The sequence below is a fragment of the Anolis sagrei genome, chromosome 4, assembly GCF_037176765.1.
Source record: "Anolis sagrei isolate rAnoSag1 chromosome 4, rAnoSag1.mat, whole genome shotgun sequence".
Taxonomy (NCBI): Eukaryota; Metazoa; Chordata; class Lepidosauria; order Squamata; family Dactyloidae; genus Anolis; species Anolis sagrei.
The window spans coordinates 116,689,829-116,710,858 of NC_090024.1; the positions used below are offsets into that span (position 1 = coordinate 116,689,829).

At 39.8% G+C, this 21,030-nt stretch overlaps 1 protein-coding gene across 1 annotated transcript in view; it reads right to left on the reverse strand.

The window, feature by feature from the left end:
* RGS21 (regulator of G protein signaling 21) overlaps positions 1-21,030 on the reverse strand; it is an 87,229-nt gene that overhangs the window by 46,857 nt on the left and 19,342 nt on the right. Inside the window, exon 2 of the mRNA XM_067467084.1 lies at positions 8,494-8,659. Coding sequence (XP_067323185.1) covers positions 8,494-8,659 — 166 coding nt within the window. The remainder of the gene's footprint in view (positions 1-8,493; positions 8,660-21,030) is intronic.

The window sequence follows — 21,030 nt, forward strand, 5'->3', positions numbered from 1 at the left end:
TTTCGCCTGCATCTATGGCAAGCATCAGGCCCGTAGCCAGGATTTGGTTTCGGGGGGGGGGGGGGGGGCTAAAAAATTTTTAAGGGGGGGTTCGGGGGGGGCTGAGTTTCAGGGGGGCTGAGTCTGAGTGAAAGAGGGTCTAGCCTAGCAAACCTTTTGTATCATTACCCCAATACCCCCATGCATATGGGATATATTGAGTATGGTGATCAAATCATGATATGAATAAACATAACAGTTTAAATAATGCACCAGTAAGGCCTTTTCGCGAACCACCATGAGAATTTCGGGGGGGGGGGGGCTGAAGCCCCCCGAGCCCCCCCCCCCCCCGGCTACATGCCTGGCAAGCATCTACACTATGCTTGCTGTGGATATACAAGAACCAGTTAAAATAAGAGATGATAACATCAAAGTATAATCACAAAATTGACTTGGGATGAACCTGGAGGAAGGAAAGGAATTAAGCCACAGATTGATACATCTCCCTACCCATTGTTCTTACTTCTGTGATTTGGCTCTATCCAGTAGCTATTTAATGTGCTATTGTACTTGATGCAATGGAGTCTTATGTTACTCCAACATCTTTCCCCTCTTTGCTGCTGCATTGCTATAGAAATTCAACTTATTGGTTATTGTTACCAAAATAGTTTATGGCCTTCACACCAAAAGTTACCTGAAAAGTAAAACCAGTAGAGCAAGGATGTGATTCAGTGAAAAGCCTTAAAATATACTCACCTCCGCTTTCTCCGTCTATTTTTTGCTTGTTGGTCTGCTCTTGTTCTGACTTTGTTTGGTCTGGGTTAAAGTGACTATGAAATCCTTTATCTATACCAGCTTTTGCTTTTTATCACTCTTTCTTTGCCATTCAGTGTTTGACCTCTGTGGAATCCATTCCATACCCAAGGTTCTCCTTTGTATGGAGCAAAAAGGGAACCATCTATTAAGTGTTTGCTATGAAGTGATACCAAATTAGACTAAGGGAAGGAAGACCTGCAAGCATCTAAGTGAAGAGAAGCCAACATCTGATGGCATGCAAACTCCTCTTTTGACAGAATGCCATGCAAATCCTTAGTTATGCCATTGCCCTGCACAGATTGGGAAGACTAAAGTCAACACTGAAAATGTATTATTTTCCCACTAGCATGATTTGCTTGTCTTCGTGTCACACCATGTTTTTGCATAGGAAAACCTGCCAAGCACAGTAAGTCTCAGGGCAATGTACATCCTGATGTGGAAATGTGCTTCCCATAACCCAAATGACAACTGGCACAATATGTTAAAAGGTCCCCTGGCATTTTTCATTTTTATTAAACAGAAAATAGTCTGCTTCTATATTATAGTTATCTTCAGATATGCTTTTAATTAAAAATGTGATGATTTGCTTGGAGAAGCATATTATTTTCTGGGTCATTCCCAGATGTTTGCAACATGCAAAATATGTAAAGAAGAGCATGTCTTCTATGCTTGGCCATTGTGCAAAACATCTCCCTCTGGAAGTGAAGGCAGTGGAGCCTGAAGTGTCCAATTGGCAACATCATGTGATAGTCCTAGGGCGCTCTCTCTGTACTATATCTGTGTGGAATAGAAGGAGAGGATCTGACTGCTCATGACAAGTCAAGTAATGACTACCTACATTCTGAAGCATACTTATATAAAAAATCTCTCTGCCTGAAATGAGTCAAAGCATTCTATCTTTTGCTTCAATTCTGGTTTGAGATAAAGTCAATGGTTTCATTTCATAAATAAAGTTTGTAGTTGGACGAACACACCTTGAGAACCATATGCTTCACATTGGTATGTTTTTTAAAAAAAATAAACATGGAACTAAGCAGAAATGAACTGAACACAACTGAAGGATTTGGTATTATGTTTCCCATCAGAGATGGAGAATATGTGAACCTCCAGATGTTCAGTTACAACCCCCTTGATCACTTACTAATGGCTATGCTGGTGAAAAAGACACATGTCCTACTCCTATTATAAAAAAAATTAGACATAACTGTAAGTTAGATTCTACTTTTACATTGTTGTTGCCATCAAGCTGATTTTGGTTTATCCTATGCATAAGGCATCTCCCGTTATCAACAACACTGGGTAGGACCATTACGTCCTTGACTCAGTCAATACACTTGGTCTTTTCTCCTAGCTGTCTTTCACTTTACTGATAAGTATCATCTTTTCCAATGAATCTCATCATTTCATGATATATCCAAAGTGCAGAAGCCTCAGTTTAATTATCATAACTTGTTATGAGAGTTCAGGACTGATTGCTCTGGGGGCATTTTGCTTGTCTTTTTAACATTCCACAATATCTGTATAACTTCTCCAGCACCACATTTCAAATGAGCTGATTTTCTTCCTAACAACTTCCTTCACTGTCCAGCTGTGACAACCAGACAGAAAGCAGAAATACTGCAGCATGGATAATGTTGACTTCAACATTTTAAGATATATTTACATTTGAAGATCTTATTTAGTTTCTTCATGTCTGTCTTTCTAAGTACGAATCCCTTTCTGACTTTCTTGACCATACTCTCCATTTTGGAGAAATGGGAACATGTGAAATTATAGGCAACTTTCAAACTGAATTTCCCAGAACATAAACAATGTTAGTTAAAGCTCAACAGTATGCCTCAGGTCCCAAAATAACCTGACTATAACACGACTGACACCTTGATTTGAAGAGGGGGGTAATTTGAAGCTAAATTAGTATTTTCAGTTGACCCTGAAAATAAACACTCTGACATCCAAATTCATCTGCCCAAGTTGTTTGACATCAGCCTGTTCTCCTGTTAGACTATTTGCCTGGTCAGTGCTTCTTCTCTGTGTTTGTATTCCGAGAGTTGTCTAAGATTTGTGTTTACCAAGTCAAACATTAATTTGGACCTAGCCTAAATTGGACATTTTACATCCAGTAAACCAGTCCATCCTCCAGGAAATAAAGCCCGACTGCTCATTGGAGGGAAGAATACTAGAGACAAAGTTGAAGTACTTTGGCCACATCATGAGGAGACAGCAAAGCCTAGAGAAGACAATTATGCTGGGGAAAGTGGAAGGTAAAAGGAAGAGGGGCCGACCATGGGCACGACCTCTCAAGCACGATTGGCGCGGACGAGAGATAGGGCCTTCTCGGTGGTGGCTCCTCGGCTGTGGAACGCCCTTCCTGCAGATGTTAGGTTGGCACCATCTCTCATGACATTCCGTAGAAAGTTGAAGACCTGGATGTTTGTGCAGGCATTTGAGTAATTTAGTGCAATTCTGGTAATGTGAACATAGGAACGGAACAATGGACGATGAATTTGGATCACGTTTTGGATGACGAGGCGATCGGGGGGGGGGGGGTTGTGATAATTGTGTATTGATGTTGTTATTGCTAGTTATGGAATTGTGTAGTTTAACTGCTATGGTATATTGATTGCTGCTGTTTTTATTGTCTTTGTGTTTACTGTCTGGAAACCGCTGTGAGTCGCCCTCGGCCTTGAGATACAGCGGTATACAAGAATAGTAAATAATAATAATAATAATAATAATAATAATAATAATAATAATAAATAAGATGGATGGATGGCATCCTTGAAGTGACTGGACTGACCTTGAAGGAGCTGGGGGTGGTGATGGCTGACAGGGAGCTCTGGCGTGGGCTGGTCTATGAGGTCACGAAGAGTCGGAGACGACTGAACGAATGAACAACAACAACAAACCTCACATATATGCTTTGCAAACTTTAACACCTCATTGATTTTAATGGAGACAAGACTCTTTAAGTATTTATTTTTTTTTTAAAAAAAGCTTCTATTTTTCGTATGATCCTGCTTATTGTCTTGCAAACCACAAGTTGTATAAACTATTCTTCGATCTGGTATAGGCTATACTGATATATATCAACACATATTTATTTAATGGGAGTTTGAGACTGGCTACCATGTCCTAATTCACGTTTTGCCAGTAGATGTCATGAGTAAGCTATCAGCCGTAGTAAACAAAGTGAAAACATGGATTCTACCATAGCTTTGTAAAGTAACTCTATCCTTTTCCATTACCTCATCAGACTGTTCAAATGTAGCCAGCCATTTAGTTATTGAGAAAACTGACATTTTTGCTTATCAAGGATAATAAAAACTGTTTCTTCCCAATGATTTGTTTCCATATCTAGCCCTCTCCATCTGCCTGAAAAACACACCCCTTAGCATTCAATAAGCATATAACAACAGCCTAACTGTATCATTGTGAGCTTGCATATGCAGCATGATAATATGAATTACCCTACCACGGTTGTTCTAAAAACAGCATCACATACCAATTGCCTTTGTGATAAAATGACTGAAGGAGAATTTAAACCTGTTAGGTACTAAGACAGTTTTGATTGTATGATTTAAGACAGAAAATAAGGCTTATTTTATAAAAAGGAAAGAAATACATACAAATGGAAAAACTGTGCATAGAAAAATAGATTTTATGGAGAAGAATGCACAGTAATTTACCATGGATGTGCAGGTATTATATGTATGAGAATTTAATGTGGCTCAAGTGTTATAACCATCCCACTCATTGTTTTCCCCATCCCCACTTTGTGTGAGCTGTCTTTATTCTTGCCTCTTTTATGCTATTTTAAAGCATTATTTGTTGCTCCTATACATGGGAGACATTGATCAAATTGTCTTCATGGTCAAAGTGATGTATTCAGCTTTCTTTAGTGATTTCATTGGCCTTCCTACTTTCCTTTTTTTCTTTCCTTCCTTCCCTCCTTTCTTCCTTGTAAGCCATATTTCTAATAGATTTCCCCCACTAACGTACATAAAAATATTCTGATAGGCATCTTGAATGCTGGTAATGAAGCAATAGCATTCAATTATTCACATGGCAGCAGGATAAAGGATACATTTTATTGGCTACAAATACACAGAAATTATTGGCTTCAAATACACAAAAAAATAGAAGACATCCTAAATATAAAATTTAAGCCTAACCCAGAAACACTTTTATTGGGAATAACTGACTTAAAAATAGAAAAGAATAAGGATAAGATACTCTTCTATCTAATAGCAGCCGCAAGGATGATGCTAGCGAAAGTATGGAAAACAAATGAAATACCTACAACGGAGAAGTGGATAGCAAAAATAATGGACATAATAAGTATGGACATATTGACTCAAAGAATGTCACACAACTACATACAACCTCAGAAAACTGATTGGAAAGCAGTTCTGGATTATGTAAAAGAGGAAAATAAAGAGATATACATCAGTGCCTAGATCTAGGGAAGTAATACTACCCCTCTATTCCACTTTGGTAAGACCACACCTGGAATATTGTGTCCAATTCTGGGCACCACAATTCAAGAGAGATATTGACAAGCTGGAATGTGTCCAGAGGAGGGCAACTAAAATGATCAAGGGTCTGGAGAACAAGCCCTATGAGGAGCGGCTTAAGGAGCTGGGCAAGAGAAGGCTAGGAGGAGATATGATAGCCATGTATAAATATGTGAGAGGAAGCCACAGGGAGGAGGGAGCAAGCTTGTTTTCTGCTTCCTTGGAGACTAGGACGCAATGGAACAATGGCTTCAAACTACAAGAGAGGAGATTCCATCTGAACACGAGGAAGAACTTCCTGACTGTGAGAGCCGTTCAGCAGTGGAACTCTCTGCCCTGGAGTGTGGTGGAGGCTCCTTCTTTGGAAGCTTTTAAACAGAGGCTGGATGGCCATCTGTCAGGGGGGATTTGAATGCAACATTCCTGCTTCTTGGCAGGGGGTTGGACTGGATGGCCCATGAGGTCTCTTCCAACTCTTTGATTCTATGATTCCCAACTACTTCCCGAGTTGCCCTGTTCCTTATCACTTTTAACAAAACCCAGCACCCTACTCCACCATCTGCATTGATTCCTCTCTAGCATCCATCATTAGAACAACCCACACAGTCAGTACTCCAGTGTTTTCTGAGCAATCCATCCCCATTCCAGTGTCTCTATATCAGATAATTTAAATCCACTGCAAACACATTGGATGGCTAACAGTAGCTAGTAGAAAGAAGCTGCATGGGTGCATTTGAAGAGCTTTCTAATTTGGAAGCTCTCCTAAGAAGATGAGAAGAGCCATGCTGAATCAGATCAAAGGTCTCTCTAGTTCTGCAGTTGCATTGCAAGCTGCCAATCAACTTATAGGAAACACAGAAGCAGGACATCCTTATACAATTCTAGAAGATATCCTTGAATGTGGATCTCTTGAACACACACAAACATGTCTCTGTTACCATAACCAGATGCAAACTAAGGGCATCTTCCATCAAGATCCATTGGTGTCCTCAAAGTTCTCAGCAGATGATGCTATCAGTCTACATTTGTCTAGGAGAATGCAGTCAGATGCCTCTCTCATAGCCCGCATTCTCCAATGGCAATGGGGAAGGCTGTCACAGTAATATGGTGAACCCTGGGGGTGGAAGAAAAAGAGAATGCCACCCTCTTTCACAACCAAAAAGTACATATACAAGTGAAAAGTGAAATTACACTAGTATTTATTATTATTTATTTAGAAATTTTGTATACTGGTCTTCTCACCTCCATCAAGGGACTCAGGCCGGTTTCCAACAACAATATCACAATCATTAAAACATCATATTCCATATTACACTAAAAACATTAAAAGAGCAAAATACAGTCATATAATTACAATGGTCAGTCGTCACAATAAAATCGTTGTTCATCATCATCCATCCATATCACAGGGTATTGCCTCACTCGTTGAATGCCAGTTTCCAGAGCCACGTTTTCACCTGTTTTCTAAATGTCAGGATAGAAGGGGCAGTTCTGATCTCCAGTGGAAGGGAGTTCCAGAGCCGAGGGGCCACCACCGAGAAGATCCTGTCCCTCGTCCCCACCAGACACACTTGTGAGGCTGGTGGGACCGAGAGCAGGGCCCCTCCAGATGATCTTAACAATCTTGATGGTTCATATTTATTTATTATTTATTTATTTATTTCACAGTTTTCTATACCGAGCTTCTCAACCTCATTGAGGGACTCAGCCCGGTTTCCAGCCATAAAAAACATATACACTCATTAAAATATCATATATCACAATTACAAAAACAACTTTAAAAACACTATATATAAAACTACAGTGGTCAGTCGTCTTATTAAGATGGATCTACATCAACTTCCATCCAGGGTCCTATGGTGTTGTCTCATTCATCGAAGGCCTGACTCCACAGCCACGTCTTCACCCGTTTCCTAAATGTTAGGATGGATGGGGCAGTTCTGGCCTCCAGAGGGAGAGAGTTCCAAAGTCACGGGGCCACCACCGAGAAGGCCCTGTCCCTCGTCCCCACAAGGCGCGCTTGCGAGGCCAGTGGGACCGAGAGCAGGGCCTCTCCAGACGATCTTAGTAGTCTTGATGGTACATAGGGGAGAATACGTTCGGAGAGGTAAACAGGGCCGGAGTCGTTTAGGGCTTTATAGGTCAACACCAGCACTTTGAATTGTGCTTGGAAGCTAATTGGCAGCCAGTGGAGCTGGCGTAACAGCGGAGTGGTGTGCTCCCTGTACCCAGCCTCCGTTAGTAATCTGGCTGCCGTGTGTTGGACTTGCTGCAGCTTCCGGGCAGTCTTCAAAGGCAACCCCACATAGAGAGCGTTGCAGTAGTCATAGGGGGGGAAATACATTCAGACAGGTAAACTGGGCCGGAGTTGTAGTATACGATATTGATAGGATGCTAGGGGTATAGATCAGTCAGTTGTTGCTCCACTTTCCCTCCTCACTCCCTATACTTCTCCCCCAACCCCCCATATATAGAGTTAATATAACATTTCATAATTTAAAATAAAGCAGTATATAATGATACTTTGAGCTAAGAGTTTAATTAGTTCAGTGGCCAAGCTTCTAACTCAAATTGCTCTTATCTCAAAGCAAATTTCCCATTGAAATGCTATGAATCCTTTCTGGCACCATGAAAACCACACCACTTTTGATATGTGTTCTTAAGTAAGAGAAATTTTCTTTATAAATAATAAATAATGCATAAAACTTACTTTTTCCAAACCAGATAGAAAGAAACGAATGGGAAGTCATCTATACCTCTTTTCTCAATTATCAGTGCCTCCCTCCTCGCAGATTATCTGCTTCTTCCATCACCTTAGCTCTTTTCGTCATCCTGATATTGAATACTAAGATGGGCCAACCCTGGTCTGGACTTAGATGGGAAACCACACAAGTGTCCCAGGTGCAGGAGGAGGCAATATTTCAGAGGAAGTAACTGCCAAACAGTTCTCTTTCCCCCTTTCTCTTGCTCCCACCTCAATGAGTTACTGCCTGCATCTGGTGCTCTGGTTCTGCCCCCTGTGGTCATGTCCCCAGCCATTTTTTCTCTCCCTGCCTCAAATAACCCCTTCATACACCCTGACTGCAAAGGCTGATAGGAAAAGGAGGGCAATGTGTACATGCTTTCAAGACCCACACAAAGGCCTCTTTGTGCCAGAAAGGTTGAGGGGAGAGGAAGCACTTACCAAGCAAAGGACATGATGGTGGCACTGCTGCTGATCTGGGCCTCGTAACTCAGACCTAGCTTGTAACTTGAATCGAAAAACGAACCAAGCAGTGGCTCGTATCTCAAAAACCCACAAATTGGGTCTTTAGAAAGTTGAGATTTCATTGTATAAGGAAACAGTAGAGCTAGAGAGGAAGAAAGAGAGGGCAAACAATCCATTTGTTTGACTTTCTTAGGTTCACTGAATCATTATAGGTTCACCTCAGAGCTTTAGGAGCAGAACTTAGAAAATGGTGCAGAGGGGACTGAAAGGAGAATTACATCTTTTACATTTTCCAAATCATGATCAAAAGTTATCTTATGCTTCAGTTAGTCAAAGTATGATCATTTGCCTATCACCAAGAGCAGATTTTTCCCATTTTGCTGGATTTGTTATTTAGCAGAATGTGTATGGGTCGAAGAGTTACAGAAATTCCCATGGGGAGATCTGCATACAGTCCTTGTAGCCATCTCTGCCAAACCCCTGCTTTAGCGGATGACTTTCAATAGCTCTGATGCTGTAAATGTATTAACGGGGACAATATTGAGTGCTGCACTGTTCCTTGTACGCCTTTACATTCTGCCTAGGTGGCCCATGCCTTAGTCACCTCTAGACTGGATTACTGCAATACACTCTATGTGGGGCTGCCCTTGAAAATGGCCTGGAAATTTCAGATGATCCAACGGGCGTCAGCCAGGTTGTTAACTGGGACTCCTTACAGAGAGCGGTCATTCCTCCTGTTCAAGGAGCTCCATTGGCTGCTATTCATCTACTGGACCCAATTCAAGGTTCAAGGTTTAAGTTCTTACCTATAAAGCCCTGAATGGTTTGGGACCTGCCTACCTACGTGATTGCATCTCTGTATTTGAACCCGCACGATCCCTTTGATCTTCTGGAGAGGCCCTGCTCTCGATCCCACCAGCATCGCAGGTGCGTTTGGTGGGGGCGAGGGAGAGGGCCTTTTCAGTGATAGCCCCTTGACTCTGGAACGCACTCCCTAAAGACATCAGACAGGCCCCAACCCTGGCAGTCTTCAGGAGGAGCTTGAAGATGTGGCTGTTCCAATGGGCCTTCCCGAAATAATGAACCCCATAGCACTTTGTCCTCCAAAGCACTTTACATTTCCCTGAGTCTGCTTGTATGCCCTCCACAAACACTAGTATCACCTTTCGTTTATGGCCCAGCATTATTTCCAATTTTAACTCTACATTTGACCTTCCCACTGCTTTAATTATGTGTTGCTTTTTTGATAATGTTGTGTATTTTATTGTCTATGTTTTTTAATTGCTTGTATTGATGTTTTATTGCTTTTGTTGTTGTGTTTGGGCTCGGCCTCATGTAAGCCGCACCGAGTCCCTTGGGGAGATGATAGCGGGGTACAAATAAAGTTAATAAATAAATAAATAATATAAATAAATAAAATAAATCTTTTAAGATTCCTGCTTCTTTCCATTGTCATTGAGAAGTGAACATGTTTCCAAAGCACCAATGTTCAGAGGAACTGGAAACAAGAATCCGGCATGATGACCTGGCTTTGAGAACCCAGTTCAGTCTAGAAGTATATACCAATTATTTTCTCTCACCATTGCAATGGATATTGAATAATTTGAACAAGAGCAATTGACTTTCTCATTGTCTCTTTTTCTTTATTGTTCTACTTTCTGAATTTTATTTCTACATTTGAGGAAAATATCTCTTTCACAATGTTACTTAGGGATGCCAAAATCAACAGCAAACATTGCATAAATCCCAGACTAGAAAGAGTTATTATTTTCCAGGAAAATAATGTTTCACTCCCTTTTCAGAGCAGAAAGGTTTTGAAACCTTATAACAGATTCAAAGGCAAATAACTCCACAAGGTCTAATTTACAACCAACTCTTTCAGAACAAGTAAGGAAACTGATGCTAATTGCAGGTTTCTATGAATTATTCAAATAGATCTGATGAATATTCAAAAAGCAAAGAAACCAGTGCACTAGTAAACTATTGTTATAGGAATCTCCCATCCCTAGGCAGGTGACAAGGAACTTCAGAATGATGCATCAGATCCTAGTCCTTATGTCCCAAGCCTGGGTTTATAAATGTACAGATACATTGTCAGAAAAACAGCTTCTCTTTGTAAAGAAACTTTAACTTTCACAATGTCACACACTGCATTTAATTTATTAGAGTACAACATAATACTCTGAGCATGCCCAGGAATGAGAATATATTCAAAAACTTTTGACACCTACTGGAATGTCTTCTGGCTCTTTATTTACAACCCATCTAAAACACAGACATGTGCCTTTCATCTCAAGAACAGAGAAGCATCCCGAGCCCTGAAGATCACCTGGGAAGGAATCCCACTGGAGCATTGCAGCGCACCCAAATACCTGGGAGTCACTCTGGACTGTGCTCTTACCTACAAGAAGCATTGCCTGAACATCAAGCAAAAAGTGGGTGCTAGAAACAATATCATACGAAAGCTGACTGGCACAACCTGGGGATCACAACCAGATACAGTGAAGACATCTGCCCTTGCGCTGTGCTGCTGAGTATGCATGCCCAGTGTGGAACACATCTCACCACACTAAAACAGTGGATGTGGCTCTTAATGAGACATGCTGCATTATCATGGGGTGTCTGCACCCTACACCACTGGAGAAATTACACTGTCTAGCTGGTATCGCACCACCTGACATCCGCCGGGAAGTGGCAGCCAATAGTGAAAGGACCAAGGCAGAGACATCTCCAGCTCATCCCCTGTTTGGGTATCAGCCAGCACGTCAACGACTTAAATCCAGACATAGTTTTCTAAGATCTACAGAGACACTCGCTGGAACACCTCAGCAAGCGAGAGTCCAAAAGTGGCAGGCTCAAACCCAGAACCTCAACCAATGGCTGATACCAAATGAGAGACTCCCTCCTGGGCACACAGAGGCCTGGGCGACTTGGAAGGCGCTGAACAGACTGCGCTCTGGCACCACAAGATGCAGAGCCAACCTTCAGAAATGGGGCTACAAAGTGGAAACCTCGACATGCGAGTGTGGAGAAGAGCAAACCACTGACCACCTGCTGCAATGCAACCTGAGCCCAGCCACATGCACAATGGGGGACCTTCTTGCAGCAACACCAGAAGCACTCCAAGTGGCCAGATACTGGTCAAAGGACATTTAATCAACTACCAAACTCACACATTTTGTATTTTGTCTGTTTGTTTGCTTTGTTCTATTAGAAATGTAATATAATTGACTGGCTGCCCTGACACGAGAAATAAAATAAATAAATTTACATTTTATAAACTAGAGAAGAATCAGCATGGAATATATTGTGAGACCATGAAGAAACTTTTCAGAGCCACCCAAAACAAACGTTATGGGATGCTGATGGCAGGAGTCCTTCTCCTTCATGACAATGCATGTCCGTACACTGCTCATGCAACACAAGAGTTGTTGACTTCATTTGGTTGGGATGTTTTAAGCCACCCCTCTCACAGCCCTGATCTTGCACCCGGTGACTATCATCTGTTCTCTAAAATGAAGGAACACATTGGTGGAAAGCACTTTTTTGATGGCAAGGTGAAAATTGCAGCGATAAACTGGCTGAAAAAGGCAGAGGGAAACTTCTATGACACAGGCATCAAAAGCTCATCCCATGGATGACAAAATGTATTGAACTGAATGGTGATTATGTGGAAAAATAATGTAATACCTATGCTACAATCCATGTAAGTTTTACTAAATTATATTCATTCTTTGTATTTTGAAAAAATCTTTCTGGATAACCCTTGTAGTAATGCTAGACTGTGGACCATCCTAGATTTCAGGTAAGTTGATTTTATCAATCTCGGGAAAACACTGGGCAAAATCTGGTAGCTAGTGATGCTAAAGAAAAAAAGACACCCAGAAAGAGTGGTAATTCATACAGAAGGAACTAATAAAAGGAAAGACTCAAAAAATTCCATGGAAGAAGAATAACATCTGAAAATGTGAATGCTGGGCGAGACTAAGGAGGAAGAACTAGCATGTTGGAAAGTAAATCCCCAAGGAAGAGTGCATATTTCCAGCCCAAGATTGTAGGAACAATGTAAGAAAAGCTAAAGCTTAAAATAAGATGAAACTGACAAAGAAAATAGGAAATGACAACAATAAAAAAATCCAAATATTTTTGAATCAAGAGAATATCCACAAAAATAGCCTTGTGGGGTGTTTCTCAACAAAGATGATAAAATGCTAACATATCAAAATAAAAGGACAGAGCTATTCAATACCTTTCTTGCATTATCTTTCCCCCTCAAGAAAGCTGTGTAATTCCATCCCCAAAGAGGGGAAAGCAACACCACTGCCTCAGGGGTCAGCTGTCTCTGGCCCCTGCAATTTCTCCACCCAGGTGGGAAAAGGCCAGAAGTACTACCGTGGCGTTGGAGGAAAATTCTGAGAGTGCCTTGGACTGCGAAAAGATCCAACCAGTCCATACTTCAGGAAATAAAGCCCGACTGCTTATCGGAGGGAAGGATATTAGAGACAAAGTTGAAGTACTTTGGCCACATCATGAGGAGACAGGAAAGCTTAGAGAAGACAATGATGCTGGGGGAAATGGAAGGAAAAAGGAAGAGGAGCTGACCAAGGGCAAAACGGATGGATGGGATTCTTGAAGTGAGTGGATTGACCTTGAAGGAGCTGGGGGGTGGTGATGGCCGACAGGGAGCTCTGGCGTGGGCTGGTCCATGAGGTTATGAAGAGTCGGAAATGACTGAACGAATGAACAACAACAACATTACCGTGGCAAGGAGAGTAGAGGGGTCACTCCTTCTTGCAGGTTCTTCCAGAGTACTAAAGTATTACCTTTGAAACCTTGGAGATTAAGATCATCTCGGGAGGCCCTGCTTTCGGTCCTGCCTTCTTCACAGGCATGATTGGTGGGGACGAGAGACAGGGCCTTCTCAGTGTTGGCCCCTCAGCTGTGGAACTCCCTCCCCAGTGACATTAGATCAGTCCCTTCCCTCCTGGTCTTCAGAAGAAATGGAAAACATGGCTTTGGGATCAGGCCTTTGGTCAGTAAAGGGAGCAGTGCAATAAGAAAGTATGAATTATAGGGCTGGGCAACCATGGAAAAATTTGTTTCTAAACTCGATTCGTTTTTAGGGGGTTTTTGCGTTTCGATTTTTAAAAGAATTCCAAAATTTTCCTTAAAAAAAGTTTGAAATTTACAAAATTTCGGAAATTACGAAACAATTACAAAACAATTATGAAACAATTAAGAATTGATTCGTTAATGGCGGGCGCGATCGCGCAATACGCTAAAAAAAACCTCTCCCTCTGTTGTTGACTGTTGGTGTGATAATTATATATTTTTTTTCACTGATAAAACAAACAGCAACCCTAAAACTTGCACCAGACATGCGGAAATAATAACGAAACAATTACGAAACGAATTGGAAAAATTCGTTTCGTTTTTTAGTTGCTCCTGAATGGTTCAATATCGCTTCGTTCTAAAAAAATGAATTAATAACGAATTACGAAATTAACGAACGAAACCGCCCAGCCCTAATGAATTAATATTAATGGCTCAGACTGGCCCTGGATGATGACTTGGAATATATGATTTTAAAATGTTGTTTAATGTGATGTTTTGAATTGGTTATTTTTTAACATTTTAAAGTGTTGTTTATTTATGAATGATATGTGCACAAACGGTCCCTTAACCCCGAGTCCCCTTCAGGGTTAAGAAGGGTGGGATATAAATGTAGTAAATAAATAAATAAACAAACAAACAAATACTCTACTAAGGGAGGTTTCATTTTTAAATAATAGTTATGATATAGGACTTATATTTATCCGTTGATAAGTCAGTCCAGATTTTGGGATCATTTTTACTAGAATTTCTAGATGTATACATGGGTATAGAGTAACTTAAAATTTTAGCAGCAATCCCAAGCAATTTTATTCAGATACAAAACACATGTAAGTTTAATTACTTCTTATATATTTTCTTAGGAGTAACCATTTATTGTGAACATGTTTATTCGGAACAATGACATTCATTCACCCATAATGGTGTTTGGAGGATTGCACCATCCTTAACTCACCATGGCCTCCTTTAATGTGTTTTTCTGAAATGTCTTGAAATGTTCAAACAAGATTTATCATGGTGACTTGGATTGGTTTTAATAGGATTTTCTGTTTGAGAAAGTGAATCAATATGAGCTGCGTAATCAACAAACCTCTGGACTAAACACACATCAAAGACCATCAACTCCATTCTCTGATATAATTTAGAAAGAAGAGCAAAGGAATAAAAGAGCTTTCTGCTTGATGTGTTGTGTTACTTGTTGAAAAATGTAGACTTGCTTAACAGTGAAATGAATAGGGATTTTCCGAGTCTCTTGTTCTGTAAAGATATATGCCAATACATTTCTTTAGTCAAGCAACCAAACACTGTTGTCTGATTCTCTTTCCAGGAACTCAAACAGCAGTGATCAGATTGTGAGGGTTGTTGTGTAATAGTTGGAACATTTGTAAACATACTGGAAATTAAGGTTGTCCACTGATTATTTTTCAAAAACGCTCTTTGGCTGGCCCAGCTAGTCCAGATGGCCACCATTTTTTCTGACCACAATAGAACAGTGCCTGCTGCAAATGAATTGTGGGGCAGGAAGACAGCCGCTAGAAGGGAAATGATCCCAGAAAGGGTGTTATCTTAAGCCCTTGCCTTAAATCCAGGTCTCCTTTAAAGACAGAAGGGAAAGGATCCCAGAATGGGTGTCTTATTAATCCCTTAAAATAAAACAATAATAATAAAAATAAAACAGTGGTTCTCTATACCCATTCCTGTTAGGCAAGAAGATGTTTGTGCAACTTTATGGTAAATCTACGAGCTCGTTTGCTTGGATTATCTCCAGCCTCTCAGATGTAATGACTGTGTATTGAGAGATTACCACACAGTTGTTTCTTCTAGTCCCTTCAGATTTTTCACCACATGTTTTAAAATGTTTTATAGAACCTACATAACTCTAGAATTATTGGCTAAAATAGAGAAAACAGGACAAGGAACTTGCTGGAGATGTAAGAAGGCGAAGGGTTCATTTTTCCATGTATGGTGGATGTGTAATATAGTTAAAGAATTTTTGGAAAAAGTGGTGAAGGAAACAAACAATATGATTAACAAAAAAGCTAAGAAAAACCCGGAAATGTGCCTTTTAGGATTATTTAGAATGCATATCAGTCCAGGAGATGAAGAAATTTGTCATTATTGCTTTGTTGTGGCAAAACTAATAGCCAAAACTTGGAAAGGGGAAAAAGAGCTATCTATTAAAGATTGGAGAGATAAGTTAGCAGACTATATCCAAATGGCCAAGCAGACAAATAGCAACGGAGGAGGAAATAATGAAGAATTTGCAAACAAATGGAGGCTGGCACTTGGGTATTTGGAAAAGAAGACAAAGGTAAACTTGAAGATTGCCATAAAGGGGATTCAGGGAAAGAGGATATTTTGGTAGTTGTTGTTTAGTAATGCGATCCTGTTTTGAGGGGTTTCGGAGGTCAGGGGGTGGGGTTCACAGGTGCGGGATAGAGGGTTATGTAATGTTAAGGTATAAATAATTGTACAACCAAATCTGATTGTACATATGTTTAATGAGCACTGAATAATAACTCTTTTGTATTTTTTTGCATATGTTTTCTTTGTCTATTTTTTCCTTTTGTTCATTTGTTTTGTTTTTTACATACACTATGAAACAATAAAAATTATTTTAAAAAAGATTTGTCACCACATGTATTCAGAAATCTAACTCTAAAGCATGGCTGCAAAACATTCTTCTGAGCTCAGATAATAAATCCCTCTAGATTAGCTGAAGAAAATTTAGTATATATACACACAAATAAGCTAGAGGAGCAATTGCCTCATTCTTCCATCAGACAGGGGTTTGGCAGTTCAGCAGAACTAACTACGAACTGTCACTCTTCAATAAAACACATGCACACACACCTACACAAAGCCAAATATACATAAATACAGTGGCCTGAGTGTTAAATTCAGATTCTGGGAGATCAGGGTACAAATCCTTGCTCAGTCATGGAAATGAACTGGGTAACTTTAGGCAAGTGACACACATTCAGCTTGAGAGGCAATGCCCAGCCTCCTCCGAATAAATATTGCCAAGATAATCCTAAGCAAGAATCATCTTAAGAAGGAACTGAGTTGAAAATATATAAGAACAACAACAACAAACATTTTCTTTTCCATTGTAGTAAAGTACCCTCATAAAATACTTGATGAGCAACACAGACAAGAACAGAAGTTCACTTGGAAATTGAGTTTTACTGAGAAAGAATTAAAAAGCACATCAGTCGAATATGTAACTTTTGAAGGAATGGGGAGTGAAAGAGTAATTGTGGGGTACTGGTATGGCTGCACAGAACAAAGGAAGGAGACACACCTTGAATTAGGCAATGAAGAAAATTAAAAGAGAGAAATTGGTCCGTGCTGTATTTGTGCATTTCTATTCCTGAAGAGCCTTCAAATATCATCTATTAACATGGCATGTAGCATACAGATCCAAATACATTGTATAACTCTGAAGGTTGTAAAGAAGAGGTTTTCCTTGGATATTTACTGGGTAAACCCCAGTAATGTAATAGGTGGACCTCCCTGGGAGTTTTAATAGCTAACAAGGCAGCAGCAGGAAAAAATGAGTGGTGAGCAAACAGATCCCTTTGGGAAAGAATGACCTCTGTAGACTCTGCCAGGGTGGGAGGTACATCACAACAATTCTGGTGTTGTAGAGCACAGATTTAAGAATCAAACAATTTGGAAGGATGCACTGGAGACTCCACCACATCCCAAGGAAATATATTAGGGCTGGGCGGTTTCGTTTCGTTAATTCGTAATTCTTTAAAAAATTGTTTTTTTTGTTAACGAAGCGATAACGAACCATTCTGGAGCAGCTTAAAAACGAAACAAATTTTTCAATTCGTTTCGTAAATGCTTCGTATTTCGTTATGTATTCGTTTCGTTATTGGTTTGAGGTCGTTTCGTTATTATTTCCGCATGTCTGGGGCAAGTTTTATAGTTGTTTTTTGTTTAATTAGTGAAAAAAAATTATATAACACCAACAGTCAACAACAGAGGGAGAGGAAAGCTTCAGAAGTTCCCCCTGTCCCATTTGGAGGTTTTTTAGCATATTGCGCGGTCGCGTCTGCCATTAACGAATCGATTAGTTATTGTTTCGTTATTGTTTTGTAAATTTTTTACCATTTACGAAATTTCGTAAATATCGAACTTTTTTTTAAAAAAAATTCGGAATTCTTTTAAATATCGAAACGCAAAAAACCCCAAAAAACGAATCGATTTTAGAAACAAATTTTTCCGTTGTTACCCAGGCCTAAAATATATTCTACTGTTTGGAAGTTCTACCTTAGGTCTAGATAGAATCATTTCCCCTGTCTCTGGAGTAGCGGAAAACAAATTTGCTCCATCTTCAATTGGAAACCCTTTCAAATATTGGAACTTGCTATCTTGTCAAATCTTAACCTTCCACGGGCAAAACATAGCCAGCTTCCAAAGCCTTTTCTATTTAGAACCTGTGTTAGTACTGAGATTTCAGGACTCTCTGCAGGCCTAGATAATAACATTGGAAGCTGCAGTTGAACTGTAACACAAAACTTCTGTATTGGATGAAAAAATCAACTCCTCAATTTTAGTTAAAGACAATACCCTAAGCTCCTTTTCGAGTTATAATTCTGTAATATGGATCTGCCCAATGACAGCAATCATGACTTTGTTTTTCAGCATTAATTTCTCTGTGACATTCTACCCAGAAGCGGCCCTAGGTAATTTTCAATGGTAAGCAAACAATATTTTGCTCCCCCCCATCCTCCAACCAATCACTGATATATATTTTCTGTTCGTCGTGGGAGTTCTGTGTGCCATATTTGGTTCAATTCCATCATTGGTGGAGTTCAGAATGCTCTTTGATTGTAGGTGAACTATACATCCCAGTAACTGCAACTCGCATATGTCAAGGTCTATTTTCCCCCAAGAACGCCTCCAGAGCACCCCTGGGCAAAATAATCTATACTGCAAATGCTTACTTTGCGTAATGGGTTGAGCCGCCCCTGATTCTACCCTTGTTCATTTTCTTATTAATTCATTTAAGGAAGGGCAGCAAAGAAGATTATTCAGACTATGTTTCTGGATTCTAAGACATACTGGAAGGTGAATTTTTCTTAGGTGAATTCTGAATGTGTTTATTTTTCTGCTACAGATATAATCTCAGAGGAGGAGACTGCAAAGTGAATTTTTTTGTTTTTCTTCCAATAAACATAAAGATTTTAGTGATTCCATATCTATTCTCAATGTTCTCTGTTGCTGGAACCTAAACGCAAGAATTGCCTTCATCAGGAAATGTTAAAAGGATCAAGGCAATGATGAGCAATTATTATTTTAGATCAATGGGTCCCTTTTATCTGTTTTGCTGCTCTTCTTGGTTTGTCCAAGATAGTTTTGTGCCTGAAATGGAAAAAATTGATATTATTCTCTAAACTAGGGTACAGTATAGTGCACATTTTCTAAAATGTTAGCTTATTATGATCCCACTTATTTCAGTGGTGCTTGCTTGGGAAGACTTTCTAATAGATCTTCCAGGATATAGTAGTTAGGGTAGTAGTTATATTGATTATATTTGGCAGGAACTGCCATTTATTTGACTATGAATTTACAAAAGTCTCAAATCAGTTCAGATTGTGGTTTGGTGTCTCAGGAAGTTGGCCATCTCAGCTTTTGGGATCAGTTTTTGATTACATCAGAAAATATGAGGCTTTATAAGTTCACCTTGAATGTAATGCAGATCTTATGAAATGGCTATGTTTTAAATTCCAAACAAGTGTATAGGGAAGGTCTATACACAACTACTCTTCTGGGAGAACAAATGTTTGGAAAAAAAGAGATGCAAGAATTATTTTGCTAGGTGTCTTTAATTTTTTAAAAGCAAATACTGAGAACTTTCTTCTTTATTTACACAACTGGTGAAATTTGCAACATTTCATACTCATAGGTTTATGAGGGTTGTGAAAAATAAAGTCTTGGAAGTTGGATGTCTTTTAAAATGGGGGTTATCCTTCTCTTTCCCATGTGTTGGGCAGTATATATGAAAATATTAGGCTTGGGCGGTTTTGTTCGTTAATTTCGTAATTCGTTATTAATTCATATTTAAATTAGCTTACGATCCAATATTGAGCCATGCAGGAATAGTGTGAGGAGTAAATTAGATTTGAAACAATTTTTTCCAATTTATTTCGTAATTGTTTCGTAATTGTTTCATAATTATTTTCGCATGTCTGGTGCAAGTTTTATAGTTGTTGTTTGTTTTATCACACCAACAGTCAACAACAGAGGGAGAGGGAAGCTTCAGAAGTTCCCCCTATCCCATTTGGAGGTTTTTTTAGCATATTGCGCAATCACATCCGCCGTTAACGAATTGATTCATAATTATAAAAAAATTCGTAAATTTTGAAATTTTAAAAAGGAAAATTTCGGAATTCTTTTAAAAAACGAAATGCGATGGACCCCTAAAAACGAAACGAGTTTAGAAACAAATTTTTCCGTTGTTACCCAGGCCTAGAAAATATGGAACAGATGAATCATTCAAAGAAGTGTGTATAGTAGATGTGAGTATATGTAGAAAGAGACAAGATAAAACAGAGGTTCTTATAGTTTCTGGGAATCTGTTTACTCTTCTGTGAGTTTCATGACAATTTTTATGAAAATAGCATACATTGATCTGAAAAATATCAGTGGCACTGAGGTGTAGGGCCAGAGGGTTAGGCTTCCCTCATTGTTACTGGTTAGACCACACCTGGAATATTGTGTCCAATTCTGGGCACCACAATTGAAGAGAGATATTTACAAGCTGGAATGTGTCCAGAGGAGGGTGACTAAAATGATCAAGGGTCTGGAGAACAAGCCCTATGAGGAGCAGCTTAAGGAGCTGGGCATGTTTAGCCTGAAGAAGAGAAGGCTGAGAGGAGATATGATAACCATGTATAAATATGTGAGAGGAAGCCACAGTGAGGAGGGAGCAAGCTTGTTTTCTGCTTCCTTGGAGACTAGGACGCAGAACAATGGCTTCAAACTACAAGAGAGGAGATTCCATCTGAACACGAGGAAGAACTTCCTGACTGTGAGAGCCGTTCAGCAGTGGAACTCTCTGCCCTGGAGTGTGGTGGAGGCTCCTTCTTTGGAAGCTTTTAAACAGAGGCTGGATGGCCATCTGTTAGGGGTGATTTGAATGCAATACTCCTGCTTCTTGGCAGGGGGTTGGACTGGATGGCCCATGAGGTCTCTTCCAACTCTTTGATTCTATGATTCTATTATTCTACTCAGTTGTTACTTAAACCCCTCCCAAAAATCCAGGGAGAAACGTGAAAGGAAGAGTCTTGATAAAGCTACTTTACACTGGAAGTTGAAGTAGTCAGTAACTAAAGAGGGAGGGAGAAAATGTGTCTATGATCACTAGACATCTTTGAGAATTGTGAT